At 45.4% G+C, this 22861-nt stretch overlaps 1 protein-coding gene across 2 annotated transcripts in view; it reads right to left on the bottom strand.

The window, feature by feature from the left end:
- Window positions 1-22861, bottom strand: part of CPNE8 (copine 8) — a 458893-nt gene that overhangs the window by 192057 nt on the left and 243975 nt on the right. For both annotated transcript variants that reach the window (XM_075599768.1, XM_075599767.1), the window contains exon 6: window positions 3982-4058. In XM_075599768.1, the coding sequence (XP_075455883.1) occupies window positions 3982-4058 (77 nt within the window). The remainder of the gene's footprint in view (window positions 1-3981; window positions 4059-22861) is intronic.

Below are 22861 nucleotides of genomic sequence, written 5' to 3'. Positions count from 1 at the left end.
GAGCAATTCAAACTGACCAATGGGAATTAAGTCAGTTGGGCAAGGACCCAGTCTTAGTTTCCAGTTTCAGCCTGATACCTCCTGCAGAGATAGATGCCTCAGAGTCTGGGATGAACAATATCTCAACTTTTGAAGTCCATGTTCCCCAGACCTGAGTAAAATCCCATCCCCACTCCTTCAGTGTTCCAAGCACCTCGCTCAGCCCACCTATAAATAGCAGGTCCAGATTCCCAGCACACAAAGGAGTCACACAAATACATTACATATGCATGGGGAATAACAGGTTTCACAGGGGGGTACACAGAAACACACTCGTCAGCCATTTTAAGCGGCATTTTAAGCTGCAATAAGATGGTCTTTTAGCCTGAAACATAGGATCCATCTTGAAAGGTAGGGGCAACTGCTGGGCTTAACCTTTAATGTGCTGACCAGGTTGCCCCCACACAATTCTTACAGCACCCTCATCCAGATTCTAGTAAAGACAGGTGCTGTTTATGGCATTTCTTTTTAGAATAGCATTGTAAGTCTTGCTTCAGTCCAAAAGGAATATCTTCATAGATACATGTATTTTATTATTGTGAATGCCAAAACAACTTGTTTTAGAGTAATAACAGAATGAATTTGACACCAGACAATAGCACATTGTTCTTTCTTTTATGGTGGCAGCCATTAGATTGTCTATTCTGTGATTCTTCAGGCTTGTTAGAAAAAAAAATATTGTTGTAAACTTAGCTTGTATAATTATCTTCCTTATCCATAAGTGTCACTGTTACCTTATTCTACATAAGTCCAATTTGTAAATAAGTATTTGCAAATATAAGCTAAATTACCTGACTCAATAATGCTCATAACAAACTTCCCCATACTTATCTTATAGACAATTTCTAAACACATTTGGGCAATTGCTATGTAGGTGAATTTCTGGCATGTATATCAGTGTGTCTTGCAATTAGAAAATGAGATCACTATCAGTTAAATTAACCATTCCCGCTTTTTGTGAGCTCTTATAGAGTATTGTATTGTATGTCTTTATTTATATAGCACCAAAAGTGTACTCAGCGCTTCACAAAGAATACAGTACAGGGAATTATAATTATACAATAAGTGCAGCAAAATCAGACAATACGAAAGGAAATCCCTGCCCCGAAGAACTTACAATCTAAGAGGTTTGATGGGAAACTTACAGAGAGTAGGAGAGGGAGTAAGTGCTGTAGATGGCAGTGCTTGGTCATAATGGGTGGTAGGAATGACTGCGTGTGGGACAATATCCATGAGGGCAGGCTATTGGGATGCTTGATTTGTGGGGTGAGATTTAAGGTAGGTCAGTATTAAATGAAAAGATTAACACATTTACATAGAGTGTGTAAGGAACAATACATTCAGTTCCATGTCTTTCAACCAAGACAGAAAGATGTCTTGCCAGATAAACCAATACATCATTGTCAAACATGCAACCAGAATTTCAGATGTAGCCAAACTTACCTAACGGAGCGACAGGACAGAAAGAGGCCACAGCAGCCCATATCTGCGTCTGCTTTCCCCACTGCAGAGGATTGCTGTGGTCGGTTTTTCCCAGCAATCCACTGCTGTGGGTAACATAAGAAAGGCTACAGTATATCTGTATAAATTATTTTGTATGGGAAAAAAGTGAGCGTCTACATAGAACATGATAGTTCCCTTTCACAAAACCAAAGGAACTAAACAGATGAAGTAGGCAATACAGAGGGGGGAAAAAAGATTGACTATATTATACTAAGCAGTGTTACTCCACAAAACACCCCATGGTCTATTCACCTCCAGTACCAGAAGGTGTCTTATCGAATAGCACTGCTGAGTAAACATGGACCTATAGGACTACAATACATTATCATTCCTATTTTACAGATGGAAATTGCCCCCAAATTCCTCTAAAATAAAAATATCATGGGGTTTCCATCGGATTCAATGGCAGTAATAACACAGGAAACAACAAAATATCCCATTAGAACGCGCAAGCAGGAGCAATAACTTTATCTCTATCTGTGTTGTCGCCCCTAGGGACTACTATTTCAGTTAAAGGGTTAATGGTCTTAAAGGGTTAACTGTGTGGGCTCATGCAGGATAACAGCCTCTTCCATCACATGGTGTAGAGTGACTTGGCAGGAAAAAAGTCACTTCCACTTTTTGCATGGTGACCAGAAACAGCGCCATCAGGGTATAAATAGCTTGACGGAAGGTTCTAGAGGTTAGGTTCCTCAGAGTGGCAGTTGGAAGGTCTCACAGTGAAGTAATGTAAATAGGTTTTAGTGTATAGATAAGTATATTAATATTGTCGTGTCCCCGTTTGTTGTTTTGTAGTTAGGTAAAATGCCTTATCCAGTTAGCGTCCATAGTAATGTATTTAGATAGCTATCTAGATTCACCACGAGGAAGCAAATATCCCAATAGGGTTTTCCACTTAATAGCCCTGGGCATAGTCTAATTGGCCATACCGGGAGGTCCACAGCTTCTAGTGTGTCTAGAAGAGGTACACAGTATTCAGCGCCGGGAATCAGGGGCGTAGCTATGAACAGGATGCCTGGGCAAAACCCGGGGGCCCGCGTTCTTGGGAGGCCCGGTCTCTAGGGTGAACAATGCATATTTTTGCGGCAGCATGAGAGCGCATGAGCGAAGAGCATTTGCCGACCACACATGCGCGATGGACACTTGCGGCTGCTTGTGCGCATGCACGATCGGCACTTGCCAATCGCACACGCGCACGAGCAGCCGGCAAGTGCCGATCTCACATGCGCAGCCGGCAAGTGCGCGCATGTGTGGCCAAACACAATACAAAATTTTTGCCCGGGTGCGCACGCATGACTTGCTATGCCACTGACTGATTAAATGAGAATGAGGGCAGGGATAATCCCAGAATAAGCCCAATTGAAATTGAATACAGGCAGCCCTCGCTATCCAACGTTTCACTTTACAACGAATGGCATATCCAACGCTTTACAATGCAACCCTGTGGGCCGTTTTTCGACGCCGGAATGCGTTATCCGACGCCTGAATGTGTTATGCAAAACTCACTGATTAACATGGGACTCACTTTATAATGGTTCACTATCCAACGCTACTTCAAGAACGGGTTCCGTTGGATAACCGAGGACTGCCTGTATAATGGACACTATACAGGAGTAGGCCAATATAGCTAACACGAGAGGGAACACGCCTAAGTACCTTCTTAGAGTAACAAGAGTAAGAATTATCTAGGGAGGAAACATTGATGTACAAACACTGTAATGTCACCATTTTATGTATGTAACGGAAGAATGTTTATGTGAAGAGCACTATCCACGGCTGTCAATAAAGCTCTTGTTTGTACTATAAAAGTTTCTGGCGCCCATCATTGTTCCATCAGTATATCTACGCCCAGCCTGCACAGATCCAGCACACTGACAAGGTATGAGAGACTGAGCACAGCCATTTATATAGTCAACACTGATGTAAACTCATTTAGAGCCATGTAAACTCATTTAGAGCCAGGCAAGGAGGGTTTCATCTGTAACACTTATTTTCTAGGTACAGCTCAACCACCTTATAACGCTGTGCTTGGGGTCCAAAGAATCACATCGCATTATAAGTGGATCGCATTAGAAATAATGTACAATTGTATGCGTTGTACAATAAAGTATTTAAGATACCAATAATCGTGTTGTAAAGTATTCATAAATATGAACATTGGGAGCCATGCTTGCATCGCGTTATAAGCGGATTCGCGTTGTAACAATTTGCGTTATAACGGGGTTGAGCTGTATTAACAAACATTTTTATATTTGGCAGATTCAGTTTAAAAAAAAAAAAGAATTTAAAATTGCAACACAATGATTATATAATTTGTTTTTCAGTATGCAAAACAAAAAAGAAATTTGGTTCACAAGGAAAAGATTTTAAAGTTACTTACATGAGAAATAGGATTATATTAGAATCTGATTATAGTAACTATGGTTAGCGAATACTTACGTTACAGATTTTTCAAGCCGGCTGCCTTGAGATCCAACTATTTCGCCCAATGTGCAAAACACTTGACCCAGAAAGTCCTGTAAAAAAAGAATAACTGACATGAAACAACAAACTAAAAAAAACATAAATAAATATGTCAAAACACTTTAATTTATGGTTTGCTTTAAAAAAAATTTTTTTGTTTTTTTTAAAGGTACAACATATTCCCGATTTGTTACTAAATTATTATGTGTCAATTTTAATTATCCAGACAGACTGGGGCAGTGAGATTAGCATTACAATGAAAGAAAACAGGTTTTTAGGGGTGCTTAAAGACAATTACATGACCCAAATTATTGAGGAACCAACCAGGAGAGGGGCATTACTGAATTTGGTAATATCAAACAATGTAGAAGTATTAACAAATATTCAAGTCCGTGAACATTTTGGAAACAGTGATCATAACATTGTCTCATTTGAAATAATTGATCAAAAACCATATTACTGTACATGGGTTCAACAAAGACTTAACATTGTAGAAAGGCAAATTTTAATTAATTGAAGACTAAAGGAATACATTGGGATGATGTTTTTGCAGGGAAACATGTGGAAGATGAATGGGCAGTCTTTAAAACATTGTTAGAAAAGCACACTTATCAGTGTATACCCTTGGGTAATATATATATATATATATATATATATATATATATATATATATATATATATATATATGTAACGGTATTTCTGGCCCGGCCTGACCCACCCAATCTCACATTGGCCCCTGTGGTCTAACCGGACCCCATTACAGTGTGGATATGTCATATGGTGCACCTGCTGGCTACAGGACTCCTGAGTCTCCCGCATGTTGGTGTGTGGGGAGAACCCGTCAGACAGGCAGCTGAGGTAGTGTGCTGAGTCTCACCTAGTTCCAGTGCAGCGCCTCCACCTCACCAGGGTCCCTGCGTCCGCATGGGGATGATCTTGGCGAGGAACTCCTCCGTGGTGCTCCTCTCTGTACACTCATCCCAGATAGATACACGAGAGGGTTTCTGGCTGAACTCATCTTTATTGACACGGCAGGGCAACTGCCCTCCACAAGGAGTATCTTCAGCCGCTCATCTCACCAGTGCTCCCTTTAGTTAGGTATGTCACCCAGATCAGGGATTCACTATTCCCGCAGGAATCACTGTCCTGTGCCAGGTCCCTGGACACAGCCTCCCATGGAGTTACTATAATATAACTGACACTCTGATAGAACTTTAACTCCTTCCTCACCTCTGACAAGAGCTTTCCAGCAACACTCACAGAACTAACTTTGCAACACAGTGCTGTGCCTTATGTAAGCTTCTGAGGCTGACACATCTCTGACATCACTAACCATGGAGTCAGAGCATGTGACCAGTCCCAGCCATACACAGAGCACCCCACCAGGGTGTGAGGGGAAACCTCCATACTTACTGCTGGCATGCCCACACTTACCAGGCCTTACTGCCAACAGGAGAGATGACTGTAGGCATTTTACATGACCGCTACATTCTCCCCCTGGTGAATCCCATCGTCCCCGCTGGGACCTAAATTTGTATACCTCTTTCCAGGAAGCACTGTAACGGAAAACATAATTAACATCACACAAATTTCCTCATAATACAGTACATATGAATACAGTCATCCGCCAAGCCCGCCCCGACCAGCAGCCACGAACCCGCGTAATGTCTCAGTACCCCCTTAATAATAGTGATCTGGGTCAGGTTTCCTCACTTCCCGGTTACCCATATCCAGGACCGTAACATAATAATGCCTAGGTGATCCTCTCTCTGGCACATAGGTCACCCTATGTTTGTGAACATTTCTCCCTATGCTCCACACTCGCATCAGGGTGTCTATTCTTTCTTCCGCCTTTTTACCTACTATGTCGCTCCCCCTATTGTCCTCAATTTCATCCATCAGGGGCTCCGGAACATAGGGATACTCCAACCCATGGGATTTTTTATATTTGACTATTATAGCCCTCTCCGCCCTACTGACCCTGGTCAGATCCGCATTACCTGCCCTCCCAGGTAACACCCATGATAGGGGCTCATCAGAATCTACTGGGTCTGACAGTGTGTCGGGACCCATGGGCGCTATGTCTCTACGCTCCAGCTGGAACCACCTCTTCTGTAGTTCCCTGTCCCTCTGCTCGGGTGTAAACTCTCCCTCTTTCCACCAGAAATCTACCACGTCCTCCCGCCGGATGAGGAACCGAGTACGGTCCATCCATGCGGAGTACCCCTCAAATAGTGGAGCCCACCACCGGGTCTCCTTAAAGGGATTAGGCCCTGGTTCCCGGTCGTCATCAAACGAAAACACCCCTGACGACCTTGTGGATCGCGATTTGAACCACCTCGAGGACCCCGGAGCCTTTACTGCCGGTTGGGGTGCTGTATCCGCCACCCTCAATTCTCCTCCTCCTCGTGAATCACCTTCCGTAGCTCCACTGAGCTGCCTCTCCCCAGTCCGTTTTTCCTCCCCCCCCAAAGGTATGTCCACAAGTTCCAAGCTGGGCGGTGAACCCGGTGACCGTGTGATAGGGGTAGGGGCATTAACTAGGGCATGGGGTTGGGTATAGGGGCATGGGACGGGACCCCACGGGGTTACGACCCGCTCCTGGCTGTCCGTAGACAGGTCCAAGGATGATGTCTCACCCTCCTCAGTCCTGACACCGTCTCTCCATTTTCTGGGCAATACGAGCGGTCGGGGACCTTCCCCCAATCGCCGAAGCGTCGCTGCTTCCCCTTCCTGGGTTCCGCCGTCGCCACCGGAAGTGACGTCCTCCCCGGAACCGGAAGCGTCGCCATCTCGCGTTGGACCCCCATGCGGGATCTCTTCTTCCACGACGACATCCGGTTGCTCCGCCGTCGCCACCGGAAGTGATGCCGTCCCTCCACGTGCGCGTTGGGCCTGGCGCGGCCCTTCCAGCGCTTCGCCGTCTGTTGTGACCAGGTAAGAGATAGGGCTTTTTGGCTTACCCGTCCGCAGGGGTGTAGGTGTCTCTCTCCCATCTCCGCCAGGTCCTGGGATGGCGGGACTCCGTCGGTCGGATCGCCGATCTGCGGGGGACGTCCGGTCACTCACCCCACGGGGCGTCATTCTCCCCGTCTGTCTTTTCCGCTCCGTTCTTGCTACCGCCAGCTCACGGAGGTCATCATCAGAGTAGTCCCCTCGCCCCGACCTAGGGGTCTCGGGGCGGGGTGAAAGTCTCTTTGCCCCTGTCGCGGGGTTTAATCCAGCCGCCTCAATGGCCAGTGACCCAGCCGACTTGACCGGCTCCAGTCCCCTGTCTCCGGGACTCGCGCGGTTGATCCACAGCGCGCCCGGGGACTCAGCAGAGCGCCGTGTCACATCCACCGGGGGGCCAGCAGGCTGTATTGGGACAAACGTGGGCATAGGCCACAGATACAAAGTCCCGCAATGAGGGCGACGTGCCATCGTATTCACTGTACCTCCGGGCAGCCCGCATTGTAGGCAGAGCCCGACTACCGTCTCTGTATTGGCCACCCTCACCACCAGCACCCCGCCGGGCACTGAGTAGGGCTGTGTAGAGACCATTGTGCCCACAGTGGAGGAGCAGGCCATTCTTTGTACAGGGGTCACTTCCTGTACAGGTCTCTCCTTCTCTGTGGTTCCTCGCAACTGACTGGTGGAAGTTGCTGGATCCGCCACTCCCTGCTTCGGCTCCTCCCTTCTCTGACAGAGTTGGAACCCGCCCCCAGGGGTTGCGATAATGGGCGGGTCCCACAGGGGAATATCATGCCCCTTAATCAAGGCCGCACCTCTCTCAGTCCTGGTGGGCGCGGTCTGCGTTTTCGCGCCAGATTCCTCCTCAGAGCTGGAGTCTTTTCCCGCGGCTAGTTCCCGCCTTCTCCTTGCAGCAGCTTTTTGCACAAGGTACCTTTGCTTGCAAATCACCTCCACGGCCGGAACTACTTTTTGTAGTGGCGCCATCTGGATATCAGTCCCTGGGCCCAGTGGGTGCATTCCCACAGGCCATAATTGAAAGTCACTCCCCCTGGTAGAAATCAGGGGAGGGTCCCATAAACTCAACGGTTGACTCAGCACAGGGGCTGAATTAGTCACTGTCCATCCCGGCGCAGCCATAGCTTTCGCGCCATGCCCCCCTTCAGGGCGGGGCTCTGCTGTTCGCGCCATTCCCGGCCAGCTCTGTGCAAGTCCTGCAGCAGCCATCTTTTCGGCGCCTGGCCCATGCGGTTTCCCTAGCAAGCGGGAACCGCCATTTTGGTTGGTTTTTGCACCCAAAAAGTCCATTCGTTCGCTCTCCTCACGGGGTTCTCCCCCAATTATAACAATTTCTTCACACTCTTCAAGGGTGGCCCCTCGCTGTCCCATACAGGATAAAAACGGGGCAGCCATAGCCTTCGCTCCGCTCCAGAGCAGCCTGGTCAATGACAACTCGGCGACAGTCTGCTCTTCAGTGGGTTGCACGCCACGGGTGCCCTCCCCATCAGCCTCTGTCCGCCATTTTACGTTCTCCGCGCCACGCGGCTCCTCCACTCTCTCATAACAGTTGTCGTACATGAGGCTCCACTCTGCGGGGCAGCCACCACACCGGTACAATAAAGATTAGCTCAGATGCACCACCACATGTGTACCTTATCTAGGTGTGACTCAGTGTTGCACTACCTCAGGCTAGGCTCACTCTCTCAGTGTCTGCTGTGACTCCTTCCTCCCAGTCTGTGCTCCCTACGGTGAGTGTCTGGAATGGCTAGGTACTCTGGCTGGCTCTGCCATGCAGTACTTGGGGCGTCTACCTGTCTTGGTCAGCCTAGCGCAGACCCTCTCCAGGACTCCTGACCAAGTTAACAGGCTGTCCCTTCTGGCAGGTAAATGGTGGACAGACGGCGGTCACTGCTCCTCTGAAAAAACTCTCCAACCAGGCGTAAAAAACAAAAAAACTTTATTGCATCAAAACGAACATCCACATGTCAGTGACACTCCCTTCTGGCATCCTACCAACTAGCACTGCCTCAAGGTGACTCGGTCAGCTATAGCCCGCTCCAGACCCCTCACTCCTTTCAGGCCCCTAGGTTGTCCCTGCGAACTGACAATATCCCGTCAGTCCCCTGACCACCCCTAGGTCCGTCCCTACGCAGCACAAAGTGGCAGCAGACACTCTCCCTGTTTCCAAGTGACCTAGCTAAAAGCCTGTCCTGTTGACGGATCTGATCTCAGCAGCGCCTCCAAATGTAACGGTATTTCTGGCCCGGCCTGACCCACCCAATCTCACATTGGCCCCTGTGGTCTAACCGGACCCCATTACAGTGTGGATATGTCATATGGTGCACCTGCTGGCTACAGGACTCCTGAGTCTCCCGCATGTTGGTGTGTGGGGAGAACCCGTCAGACAGGCAGCTGAGGTAGTGTGCTGAGTCTCACCTAGTTCCAGTGCAGCGCCTCCACCTCACCAGGGTCCCTGCGTCCGCATGGGGATGATCCTGGCGAGGAACTCCTCCGTGGTGCTCCTCTCTGTACACTCATCCCAGATAGATACACGAGAGGGTTTCTGGCTGAACTCATCTTTATTGACACGGCAGGGCAACTGCCCTCCACAAGGAGTATCTTCAGCCGCTCATCTCACCAGTGCTCCCTTTAGTTAGGTATGTCACCCAGATCAGGGATTCACTATTCCCGCAGGAATCACTGTCCTGTGCCAGGTCCCTGGACACAGCCTCCCATGGAGTTACTATAACATAACTGACACTCTGATAGAACTTTAACTCCTTCCTCAGCTCTGACAAGAGCTTTCCAGCAACACTCACAGAACTAACTTTGCAACACAGTGCTGTGCCTTATGTAAGCTTCTGAGGCTGACACATCTCTGACATCACTAACCATGGAGTCAGAGCATGTGACCAGTCCCAGCCATACACAGAGCACCCCACCAGGGTGTGAGGGGAAACCTCCATACTTACTGCTGGCATGCCCACACTTACCAGGCCTTACTGCCAACAGGAGAGATGACTGTAGGCATTTTACATGACCGCTACATTTATATAAAAGAAATAAGTCTAAACCAATGTGGCTAAATAAAAAGATAGGTCAGAAAATGGAAAAGAAGAGGCAAGCATTTAGATTCTTAGGGCTCATTCACTAAACTTCGATACGTGCATTAATGCACTGTACTGTAAGTGCCCTTTTAGAGTGATATTGCATGTGTAGCTTTTCACAAAGCTTCGATAACATGGCAATATCGCATACAAATATTTTAACGAGCTATAAACCTATAACAAGCCATGCGGTAGATTCAAAAATACACAAATTCGCATTTTTTGCCAGCAACTGCTTTCACTAAACTCCGATATGCATATCGTTAGTTAGTAACCGCTATAGTAATTAAGTGGTTAACACTCCTCCCCTGCTATCCACCCAGGAGGCCTTACCACCCTCCCAGGAGCAACTACCTCCACCCCTCTACCCATCGATTGCCACAGTGTTAAACCATGCCCCCAATATGGGCATGGATTGCCACAATGACAATGAATGGGCAACCTAAAAAAAAAAGAAGAGCAACAAAATAAAGCACATGGCATTTAAAAAAAACAAGCATTTGACAATAAGGTTGTTGATAGTGACTGTGGTAAACCATGCCCACAATTTGGGCAAGCTTAAAAAAACATAACAAAAAATACAATACATACCAATTAAAGAAAAACAAGCATTTGCCAAAAAATGCACTGATTGCCTATGGGTATAGATAAGCACAGTGACAAACAAACGAAAGTTCCCTAATGAATGCACTCGCAGTAATTAGTAATGTGAAAATGAAAAGAATTAAAACCCTTTTAATAGTAGATAATCTAAAATAATATTGTACAGAAGGGTTTCGTAATTAAATCCATGACCAATCCCTTAGACCACATACTGTACATATACAATGCATATATATATATATGCTCATTTACAAACATCTTTCTTTTGTGTCCTATCTAGTCCGTATCTACTAATTGTATATATACAATTTTTGTATGAGTCAGATGCGGATATTGAACCGCGCCTCAAGGCATAAATACGTGCCTAAGTGTGCCTTTAAATAGAGGATCAGCAGGCATTAGCACCTGAAAACCTGACATTGGCATACAAAAATTGTATATATATTCCTTTTCCATATATAAGTGTAGCCCCGGTAAGTAATGGGGGCTATATATCTTTCTTCTACTGGTGTAAGTCCTGCTAATAGCAGGCCGCCAGTAGTTATCATGGTTTTTCCCTGCTTCAAGCCCTGCCGTGATTGGTAGAGGTAGGCACCTGACTCTGTGTGGGAAGGCATAGACACAGGAGAGGGCCTGCTGACATCATGAGGGGTGGGGCTGACTAAACTTAGTTGCAGTTCCTGTCTGTGTGCAGGCAGTTAGTGTTGGAGTGCCTGACTGGACAGTCAGAGCAGTAAGTTAGCTAGGTTCCTGTGGAGTAGGGCCTAGTTAGCAATAGGTGGACCAGTGCCCCTCACCCTGCTTAGGGGGTGAGGGAAGAGCTAGCCCCACCCTGAGCGCCCTGAGCTGGGGGTGAAGGCAGGGACCAAAGACCCCACAGACCATCCTGAGGGTGCACTTCTGGAGGGAAGGAGAAGGAGGCAGATCCTGTACACTGTATCTGAAGTGATTTGCTGTGTGCTGCTGCTGTTGTGTGCTGCCACTGATAAGCTGTGAGTACAATAAAGAGACACTGCTATTTTATACAAAAGACTGTGTGTGAGATCTGGACCTGGGACCAGGGCTTCTCTGTAAGGGTCCCACCCCACATCCCTGGGGCTTATAGAGATGGAGGCGCTGCACCACAAGGACTGCTAAGGAGATGGAGGCATATACCCCAGAAGCCTGGCCCTGTTGTCCCCAATACCAACGCGGGAGACTCAGGCCCTCCTGTTCCAAGCAGGTATGCACCACCATATACATGTAGCCAGCCCTCACTACACCCTAGAGGTACAATCTGCGACCGGGGGGGGGGGGAACATGGGCTACATTACAACAAAAAGATGTGTTATCAAGTGACAGCTAAACTATATAAATATATATATATAGTGGTGTTAGCTACATTTAGCCTAAGCGGTTGAAGCATAAAGTCATTAGAGAAATGATACTCACTTTTATTAACACTTAGATCATCAAAGAATGTGAATTAAATTGTGACTACAGACATGCGGAACTATGTTTACACTTTGTTCACAAAAAAGAAATCAGTTAAGTGGCATGAAATGGCAGTCAGTCCACGCAGTCACTGGTGGTGGTGAAATCATTCTGTGATGTGACGGCGAAACAAAAGTCTAAGGGGGTTATGCACAAAGCAGTGATAAGTGTTTTTAAGTGAGATAAATGTCTTTATTTCTCAACTAGCTGAGAGACCCGGCGTTGCCCATGAGTTAAATTTCCCGCTAGGAGGGGGGGACAGTGGACAGGAGGGGGGGGACACAGTGGGCAGGAGGGGGGAGGGGACAGTGGAAAGGAGGGGGGGACAGTGGAAAGGAGGTGGGGCACCGTGGACAGGAGGGGGGGGACAGTGGACAGGAGGGGGGGGACAGTGGACAGGAGGGGGGGACAGTGGACAGGAGGGGGGAGGGGGGACAGTGGACAGGAGGGGGGGTTGCTTAAAATTTCTGGGTCCCTCCTCTCCACTCCCCCTGTATGTTTCTCCGTTCCCCCCTCTCTCTCCGCTCCTCCCCCCCCCCATGCGCAGCTCCGGTCCCCACCCTACAGTGTCTGACACACACACAGTGTCCCACACACACACACACACGCGCACAGTGACACAAACACAGTGACACACACACACACACACAGTGTCACACACACACACACACACACACACACACACACACACACACACACACACACACACACACACACACACACACACACACACACACACACACACACACAGTGACACACACACACAGTGTCACACACACACATTGTCACACACACACTCACACACACAGATATGTCACCTCTCCATTTCCCCCCTCCCTCCCACCTCCCACCTCGAAGCGGCGCTGCCGCGAGGCTGCTGCAGGAGGAAGGGGGTCCTTCCGGGCACCGCCATCTTAGCGCGAGGCAGCTGCAGGAGGAAGGGGTTCCTTCCGGGTGCCGCCATCTTAGGCACTCGGCGCCGCGAGGCAGCTGCAGCCTGCCTGCCCACTTCCTGTCCCCCTGCCGGGGAGGGAGGGAGGTGAGCGCCAGGGAGGGAGGTGACTGAGCGCCGGGGAGAGAGGTGAGTGAGCGCCGGGGAGGGAAGTGAGTGAGCGCCGGGGAGGGAGGTGAGTGAGCGCCGGGGAGGGAGGTGAGTGAGCACCGGGGAGGGAGGTGAGTGAGTGCCGGGGAGGGAGGTGAGTGACCACCGGGGAGGGAGGTGACTGAGCGCCAGGGAGGGAGGTGACTGAGCGCCGGGGAGGGAGGTGACTGAGTGCCGGGGAGGGAGGTGACTGAGCGCCGGGGAGGGAGGTGAGTGAGTGCCTGGGAGGGAGATGACTGAGCGCCAGGGAGGGAGGTGACTGAGCGCCAGGGAGGGAGGTGAGTGAGTGCCGAGGAGGGAGGTGAGTGAGCACCAGGGAGGGATGTGTGTGTGTGTGTGTGTGTGTGTGTGTGTGTGTGTGTGTGTGTGTGTGTGTGTGTGTGTGTGTGTGTGTGTGTGTGTGTGTGTGTGTGTGGCCGAGGCCGAGGGGGAAGAGAGTGGCAGTTGGGTGACGTCAGACCCACCAATCTGATTGGCCAGAGGCTGAGGACCAATCAGATTCACCGCAGATAGCACTAACCTTTCCATTTTATATATTAAGATATTGCGTGCAGCGCGATTCACAAAGCAGTGATAACACTGCAGTATCGCGCTTAAAAGGCTTTTCATCATCAAAACACAGTAATTGCTAAAAAAATTGCGCCAAAAAGCACTTATCTCACTTAAAAACACGTATCACTGCTTTGTGCATAACCCCCTAAGGCCTCGTTCAGGGTGCAGGCTTTGGAGGGAGGGCGTGCTGCCGTGCGAGCTGCCGTGGGACACAAAGTATTCAAATTGAATACTGGTTGTCAGGGTAGCAGCTGCACTGTCTCCGAAGCCAGGAGTTGACACTGGCTACAGTTTCAATAAACAAAAAAATCGTTTTTTGAAGCTGCAGCAGCATCACTGGGACCTAGGCAGCCAATGAAATCATTCTTGAGAATGATTTCATGACTGCAACTTGGATCCCTAAGCTGCCGTCTGTAGCCCCGCCCCCTCCTCAACTCCTGCTGCCCTCCCGAACGCCCTCCCTCCCGAACGCCCGCCCTCCAACTCCTGCCTCTGGCACCCTGAACGAGGCCTAAGTATCAATATTCAATTTGCTACACGTTTCATACAAAAGGAATAACATTCCGTTGTTGCCGTTTGTAATATGATAGGACATGAACTAAAAAGCTATTAAGAAATTATAATGAGAAAAGAGCTAGAAATTAATTGTGAAATATTACACATGAGGCTATAACTTGATGTGGTCATTGAACCGCGTCTCAAGGTATAAATATACGCTTATGTGTGCCTACAAACAGAGGGCAAATTAGCATCATTACCCTCTTAAAGTGTTGTTTTTTTCATTAATTGTTATCCTTTTGATATTACATGATTAATATTCCTTTTTTATAAAATTATAACATCTTAATATATAAATCAAACTACAATTGCCAATCAAGGTTCAGCTATTTTTTTTTAGCACATGACCCCACAACTTTAGATGGTTGAGTTGTGTTTACGTTATAAAAGATATAACTTCTTTTTTATATTAAATTTGTGTACCATATACCGTCTAAACAAGGCTCCTTCACTTCATAGTGAATTTTTGCCCAGAGATACATTTATTTTCTCTGGGTTTGAGTAAAAAGATTAATACCATATATTAGTTTAATTGAAATGTAAATAATAGAGCCAGCATTGATTATCCAAGGAAATTATACTTCATTGCAGTTATACCATTAGAGATAATGATACAGACTAGATAAGACACAAAAGAAAGACGTTTGTAACTGAGCATCTATACACTGGCGGCACACTTTATTAGAGTGCGGCCAGTTCCGCAAGCCGGGAGATTTCCCGGCTTGCTAGTGGCATCCCCTCGGCGTGCCGCGCGTCACCGATGCGCGGTCACGCGTCATCGGGTGCCTGCGCCCCCTGCACGCGCGTCCAGGGCTCCCCGAGGGAGCCCTGGTGTCCCGCGATGTGGGGGACGGCGGCAGGGGGTTCTGTGGGACCCGGCGGACCCGGCAGCGGGAGGGGGAAGCCCCGATCGGCGGGCCTCTCCTCCGAGGCTTCGGCGCGCGCCCGGGACATCCCGGCGCGCGCCAGGTTACTGTCGCGGCCGAGACCGGGCAAATGCTCGAATAAACTCGGCCGCGACAGTATATATATGCTGAATTTTATATGTATGTGGTCTAATGGATTGATCATGGATTTAATTACCAAATCCTTCTGTACAATATTATTTTAGATTATCTTCTATTAAAAAAAGTTTTAATTCTATTCATTTTCACATTACTAATTACTGCGAGTGCATTATTAGGGAACTTTCGTTTGTCTTTCTACTAGTATATATATCCCTATTTGACCCACAGTATATCACTATTAACTTATTATTATTAGGCTGATGCGGGTGGTCTCTCCCTCTCTTCCACTTACCCCATTATTGTACTTATCTATACCGAGAAAGGGGCATATATAAGCACATTGGCAGTGAATGGGCAACCTAAAAAAAATACGCAATGAAATAAAATACAATCAATTACCTTTGCTGGATTCACCCACGTCCTACTTCGGCATCAACTGTTTACCCTTGACGCAAAAAGGGAGGGGGCATTCTACCTGATTGTCTACAGTATCTTACCTCCCTTTTTGATGATGTCACAGCACTCCAAAAAAGGTAAGGCATCACATGGTATATTTACCAATCAGCTTTGTTGGTGTATCATGTGATTTCTGTCATGTTTTTTTTTTTGGCTGAAGTGACGCCATCTTAAAGGGAGGGAAGCATATACTACCTGATTGGTGCTGGCTTCCCTCCCTTTAAGATGACGTCACATCCTTAAAAAAAATGGAAGCTGTCACATGGTACACAAACCAATAGGATTGGGGTGTACCATTTGACACTCAAATGTGATGTCACAGGCCTTATATAAGACCTGTCCCATATCATTTGAGATCAAGAAGCCGTTAGGGCAACATCTCCGGACCCTTTTGGATTATAAAGAAGAGAAGACAGAAGAAAAGAAAGAAGAAGAAAAGAAGGAAAGTACTTACTGGAGACGTCTCTTCAATCAACAGAGGATCATAGACTTATTCAGGCTGTTAAACATTGCGTCATGGGTCAAGAGATGGTGCCGGAGTAGGATGGGGTGAATACAGCAAAGGTAAGAAACACATTGATTGTACTGTATTTTATTTAATTGTGTATTTTTTTTAGGTTGCCATTTGACTGGCAATCTGTTATCTATGCCCCTTTCTGGGTATAGATAAGTATAGTGACAATAATGCAATTTTTAGCAAATGATTGTTTTTATTTCATTGTAATGTACTGTATTGTATTGTATTTTTTGTTATGTGTTTTTTTTTCCGGTTTTCCATTCATTGTCATTGTGGCAATCCATGCCCATATTGGGGGCATGGTTTACCACTGTGACAATCAATGGGTTGAGGGAGTGGGGCTACTTGCCCCAGGGAGGGTGGTTAGGCCTCCCGGGTTGGTAGCAGGGGAGCGGGGGTTTACCCCTTAATTACTATAGCGGTTACTAACCACTAAGGTATTTAAGGGGTTAGTGGCCAGATTTTTGTTTTTTTATTGTAATGTTGCTGCCCACAGATGACACAAAGGACATGGAGGAAGATGAGGATGGCCTTCATCCTGGCAGGGGTAAGTCTAACTTTAATTTACTTTATGCTGTCTGGATAATGTTTTCTGTTTTTCCATATTTGGATAATAGGAATTTTGCCCATTATTGTACTGTATGTATTGGACGGGGAGGTTGTTGGGGGTAGAAGAGGTGGGTAATAGGGTTGTTGTATGTTAATCTTTATTGGGGGTAGAGTGGGTGGTGAATGGGGGTTCTTGGTCCAAGGTGGGTGGTTAGGCCTACTGCGTGGGTAGAGGGAGGGGTTAACCCCTTTATTACCATAGCGGTTACTACCGGCACCCCATACCGGGGCCTTTAACTCGGGAGGCAAGGGGTCCCCCAGGCTGAAATTAATGCGGTTCAGCTCAGGAGATTCTCAACTTCCATACTCTGTTATTAAAATTAACTGCGCGATCGCCTGTAAGAGCTGTGCAGGGAGATGCAGCTCTCTCGTGCAGCTTTTCCAGGCTGCAGTTTAAGCAAACACAAGTAGTGCGATAAGTATTGGGGGGGGGGGGAAACACACGAAGTAGTGCAATGTTGCATTTTTTTACCGCACTATAAAAAAAATTGTGATTTTTCTTAGTGAATAACGTTTTTGCACACATTTTTTATAGTGCGGTAAGAAAATGCAAACCCGCTTGGCAATGAACTGAACTTATCGAAGTTTAGTTAATAGGCCCCTTAAAGTCAGAAGGGACGGATGCAACCTATCAGAATTATAAGCAATGTAACCAAAGTTGCAAAAGGGCAATCAAATTAGCAAAAATGGAAAATGTTAAAAGGATTGCGATAGATAGTAAAATCAACCCTAAAAAGTTATTTAATTACAAAAAAAAAAAAAATAGAAAACATAGGACCCTTACAGTGTGAGATGGGCAGGCACATTATTGGAGATAAGGAAAAAGCAGAGGTATTAAATACATTCTTTGCCTCTGTGTTTACCAAGGAAGAAACAATTGCAATAAAAGTGCCGCAGGAGGAAGCCACAACCTTTATATTAACAAACAATTGCTTAACTGAGGAAAAAGTTCATAGACGGCTTGATAAGATTAAAGTAAATAAGGCACCTGGCCCCTATGACATACATCCAAGAGTTTTTAAGGAGCTACGTTCAGCCAAATCATTACATTTAATATTCATGGACTCCATTTCCACAGGCTCAGTACCAAAAGATTTGCGTAAAGATGTCGTGGTGCCTATATTTAAATTACACAAACATGCAACTGGGTTCCCAGGACTCATAGATAAATCATAAATACACGTTATTGAAGATAAGCCAAAATATATTTTACTAAATGACAAAGCCACCACACTCTGTGGTGGAGACAATGAAGGCACAACAGCATTCTACACCAACAGTCATGAAAAGAATACAGTGCAAGAACACAGACAATACTGCTAAGTGAGGCACAGAATACAAAAGTGTGCATATACAAATACTGTATACTGAAAATCATTAAGGAAGGGGAAGGGGAAGGGGGAAAGGGAAAAAGCAAAGGGGAAAGGGAAAAAGCAAGGGGAAAGGTGCAATGAGCAACAAGGAGGGCAAAGTTATTGGGGGTGAGCCCCTTCTTCTGGCCCGATCACACAGACCAGGGGGGTCTGTGCTACTTCCCTTGTGACCCTCCACAAGACCCTCCCTTTTAAGCGTAGTATAAATGTGGCATGCTGAATACCTGATACAATTTAAATTAAAACAGAATTAGGTGTATTTTTTTTATTTTTAACCAGTATTCATAAATAAAAATTAGTAGTGCATTATTATTTATAATAGCCATATCGTGAAAATAATATACTTTTTAACCTATATAATGAAACATCCGTGTTGCGTCAAAAGAAAAATGTGGTTCATGCATACAGTAGGCTAGTAACCTAATTCTGTGCCAGCAATACCCAGACTTTGTAGGGTTTGCACCAGGTTCAACTATATTTTTCTGCACGTTCTATAATTTTATTTGTGCACAGATGCAATTTTTTTGTTACATACCGTTAACATCTGTAAGTCAAAATATTTGACTACAACCATAATTGACACTTAAGAAAATTAAGGTTAGAAGATAGGTGCACAGAAACGCAATTAAATGTAAGATTTCTGTGCCTCAGTTTTACACCCCAAAAATGTTGTTTGTGACTCTTAGTACATAGGCCCCTCGAGATAAAGAATTTCTTTAAATTATTCTACCATGTCTTGAGTATATATGAATATTTATTTAACCAGAATTGTTCTTCAATGCCCACCACCAAAATATAGTAAGATTCATATTTATCGATGTTTCCATATACGGGAAACATTATTACAATGCTATTACCGCAATGCATTACCGTGAATTCAATAAGCAATACATTCCTGGCCTCAATTTCATGTACAGTATAGTACAGTACACTCAAACTGTTGAAAGGCATTGCAGAAAAAGTCTAGCAATAGCAATATATAAAGGTTGAAGTTATTGAAGGAGACAACGCCAAGATGAAGCTTCTTTAGTGTCACACTGTGCAAAAAGGTTAACTCTATCTAACCAAAGGGTTTTTTTCCAACTGTACTTGATTTGTCTCTAATGCAACATAACAATAGTTTTTTTCTAGCCTGCCAGGAAACAAACATGTCTCTAAGGCATTGTTTTTCAACCGGGGTTCCTACAGTAGGAACCCTTGGGTTCCACAGGCATCCCTAAAGAGTTCCCTGCAATTTTCAGGTAATTTGAATCTAATATCAGACTCGCAATTTGAGAGGGTTGCTGATTCACCGGTGACCGGACGGCCACGCGGTGCTCTGTGGTCTGGGACCAGGTCACAGGGAATAGAGACATTAGGCAAGACACTCCTGCTGGAGCTCGCCTCACACAACGGATCAGGTTTCATAAGGAGATAGGGGATTGTTGGAGGCCCCACGTCATGGGACCTGACTGATCTGTTATTTTATCTGTGGTACCTGGGTACAGGAGTGCCCAGGGAGGTATTAAATGCACCAAAGGTTCAGAGGGGTAGCATTCATACATTGGGTGGGACTGACATTGGGAAGGACACCAGGGTTATTGGTACCACCGCACCCTCCATACTACCAAGGTTGGGCTGTTGGGTATACCCTGGGGGTTACCACTGTTATTGTTATTGTACTGCATGTATGTTAGTAAATATATGTGTGTATTATTTGCTAAAGCATTGGTTCCAGTGAGGGGTTATCCCGCCAACGCTGGAATCTCTCATTGGTGAAGGCACTGTACCGAGAGGAGAAAGAGCTCACCCCAGGCTCCCAGTGGTGGAGGCTTAGGCCACCTGTAAGCGTACAGGTATATCAGCATGTGTAGTTTCCTTAGTCACAGGGAAAGGGGGCTACACTTACAATGCATCTGATATCAGACGCGCTATTTGAGAGGGTTGGGGTTCCTCAGAATTTCACATTCTGTAGGTTAACGTAACCAAAAAATGTTCAAAACCACTAAGTTAATTAACTCAAAGCACATGCCCCAACGATTGCACAGCTAGAATCATTCCTATTCTCTGTCAATATTAGGGAAATATTTGATGTATATGGAGTCACGGAAAAGAGAACAATACATTTCTAAATAAATGGAAGCCATTTCTGGAGATTCTGTCCCCCGACACCTTCAAAGAGGTAATGAGTCCCTTCAAGTATTCGGACTGGGTATCCACTGAATTGCTGCACGGGTCAAGGGAAAGATTAAAGGAGTTATAAGTGCACTTCAGAATACGTATCCGATGCCTCGGTCTGGAGTGGTGAAGATCCACGGCTCTCTCTCTCTGTCTCTCTCACCCCCTTCTCTTTATTCCCCCCTTCCCTCTTAGCCTACCTTCCCCTCACCCTAGATTATTATTTTCAGTTATTTGTGTTTATGTTTCTTTGATAACTTCCTGAAGTAATAATAGAAAACGGAAAAGCTGTGCGTTAATGAGTTGAAAGAACGTGCAATAAGAGACGCATTTAACCTTTCGATGCTGGTTGGGCGGGCTGCCTGGACTCAACGGAAACAACATTATTGCAAACTACAGGTTAATTCCAAAATGTACCTGTCCAGTAAACCTGTAATGTATACATCTGCTCAAATGTTTCTTTTCTGTATGTTGAAATCTTGCTGACAGGCATTAAAGAATTTTTTTTTAAAAATCATTGAGTTGAATTTAAAAAAAGTAGTATTATCTAATACTATAGAACTGATTTTTTTTAAATTGAAATCACATGTAGGAAATTGCTTGGATTGTTCCTTTAACAGTTGCAGGAAGACCCTGGTCCCATGATACCACACTCACAGTTTTGTTCTTTAGTGTTTATATCTCATCTTGGGGTGGTCAACAGAAAGCAGAGAGTCATGTTCATGACTATTGGTAGAACCCAACAGTCGGGTTTTTTTGGGGTAAACTACTTCTCATGTCATGGACGTTTCAGTACAACACCACTGAAGCAATCGACTTGTTTCTCTTTGCATGACCTCCTTTTAAGAACGTCTTGTTGTGAACTTACAGTAACTCACATTTAGTTTGCTTTTCAATACCCTGACAAAATCAGAAACTAATTCCAAAGAACATACCCTCTCAGACAAAAACATATTATATTGACAAGAGACAATAAGAATAAATGAAGTTGTAAATTATATATTTGATATAATGTAAAAATGTTAATATGTCTGTGATCTTTGGTTGGCATTTGTGACATACTCTATTGGGGCAGAATGACAATGCTGTTTCACTTGGAGTTACTTATCGTAGATTCCTGGCTGCAAAATACTGTGCCACTTTATTAAAGAAATGAACACACATTGGGGCTCTTTATTGTAAAGATAGTTGAAGAAGCCCATCCGTTTTTTTAAAGTCTGCCCCAGTTTGCATACAGTTCAGAGTATGAGGATAGTGGGTGCTCCAATAATTCCGGAATGCAATATAGAATGTCACTGAATAAAACATATGAGTATAACTCTTGCATGGAGTGGGTATCGTGATGTGTGAGTATCCAGTGTAGAATAATAACAAACTCTCCTGAAGGAAACTGTCAAAAATGATAAAAACCACCTTGCTGTAACCTCATTGGAGAAAAACATAAAAAACCACTGGAGGTAATAAATGTCAAAAACTCACAATAAATCCAGAATTGTTTTCTTCTTGAACTAAATCTTACCCACTCCTAGAGCCTCAATGAATATATCATTATCATCATATCATTATATCCAGATAGCAACAAAAAAAGAGATAGCCCCAGGAGCCAGGTTATATAAAAATGAAAAATGCATTGAATAAACAACATGACCCAAAGTAGGTGTAGGTCCACCTACGCGTTTCGCACACAAATGTGCTTTATCAAGGAGTAAGTGAAACGCGTAGGAGGACCTACACCTCCTTTGGGTGATGTTGTTTATTCAATACATTTTTCATTTTTATATTACTTGGTTCCCTGTGCAGTGTGCTGCTATCTCTTTTTTTGTTGCTATCCAGTATGCATACAGTTTGCTTTATAATACTGATAGTACACTGAAGATAAATAAACTTTGCCCTGCGCAGGGCAGAGTGTTATCATATCTAACAAAAACATTCAACCTTATTTACTATGAATTTCTCTTCATTTCTGGACCAATGGAGTTTGTTCAAATCTGCGTGATTCTGCCCTCCTTTGCATATGATTACAAGGTTGTTAAGAGTGGGGCAAAGTTCAGAATATGGTCCAGACAATTACAGGAATGGCATTAGTGGATTGGGTTGCACAAAATGCATTTACATTGTGTGCTTTCTTTGCCATTTAGCCCCCTTCTTATGCCTGTAAATGGAATTGATTGATCATGGACAATAATTAGTTGCATACGATTCATTTGCAGCATGCAGCAACTGGAAAGCTCAGCGTTAGGCCTAAAAGCCTTTGGGAACAGTATTAGTTCATTGTGTGCCACAAACAGCTGAAACATTATACATGTTTTTGGCCATTTGTCCCAATTTTATTATTCTTATTAATATTATTTAGTACATTTCAGCAAAGCAATTTTTTCTTGCCAAATCTG

The sequence above is a fragment of the Ascaphus truei genome, chromosome 5 (genome assembly GCF_040206685.1).
Source record: "Ascaphus truei isolate aAscTru1 chromosome 5, aAscTru1.hap1, whole genome shotgun sequence".
Taxonomy (NCBI): Eukaryota; Metazoa; Chordata; class Amphibia; order Anura; family Ascaphidae; genus Ascaphus; species Ascaphus truei.
Note: the sequence above shows the minus strand (reverse complement) of the source record. Positions and strands in the feature narration are given on the sequence as shown.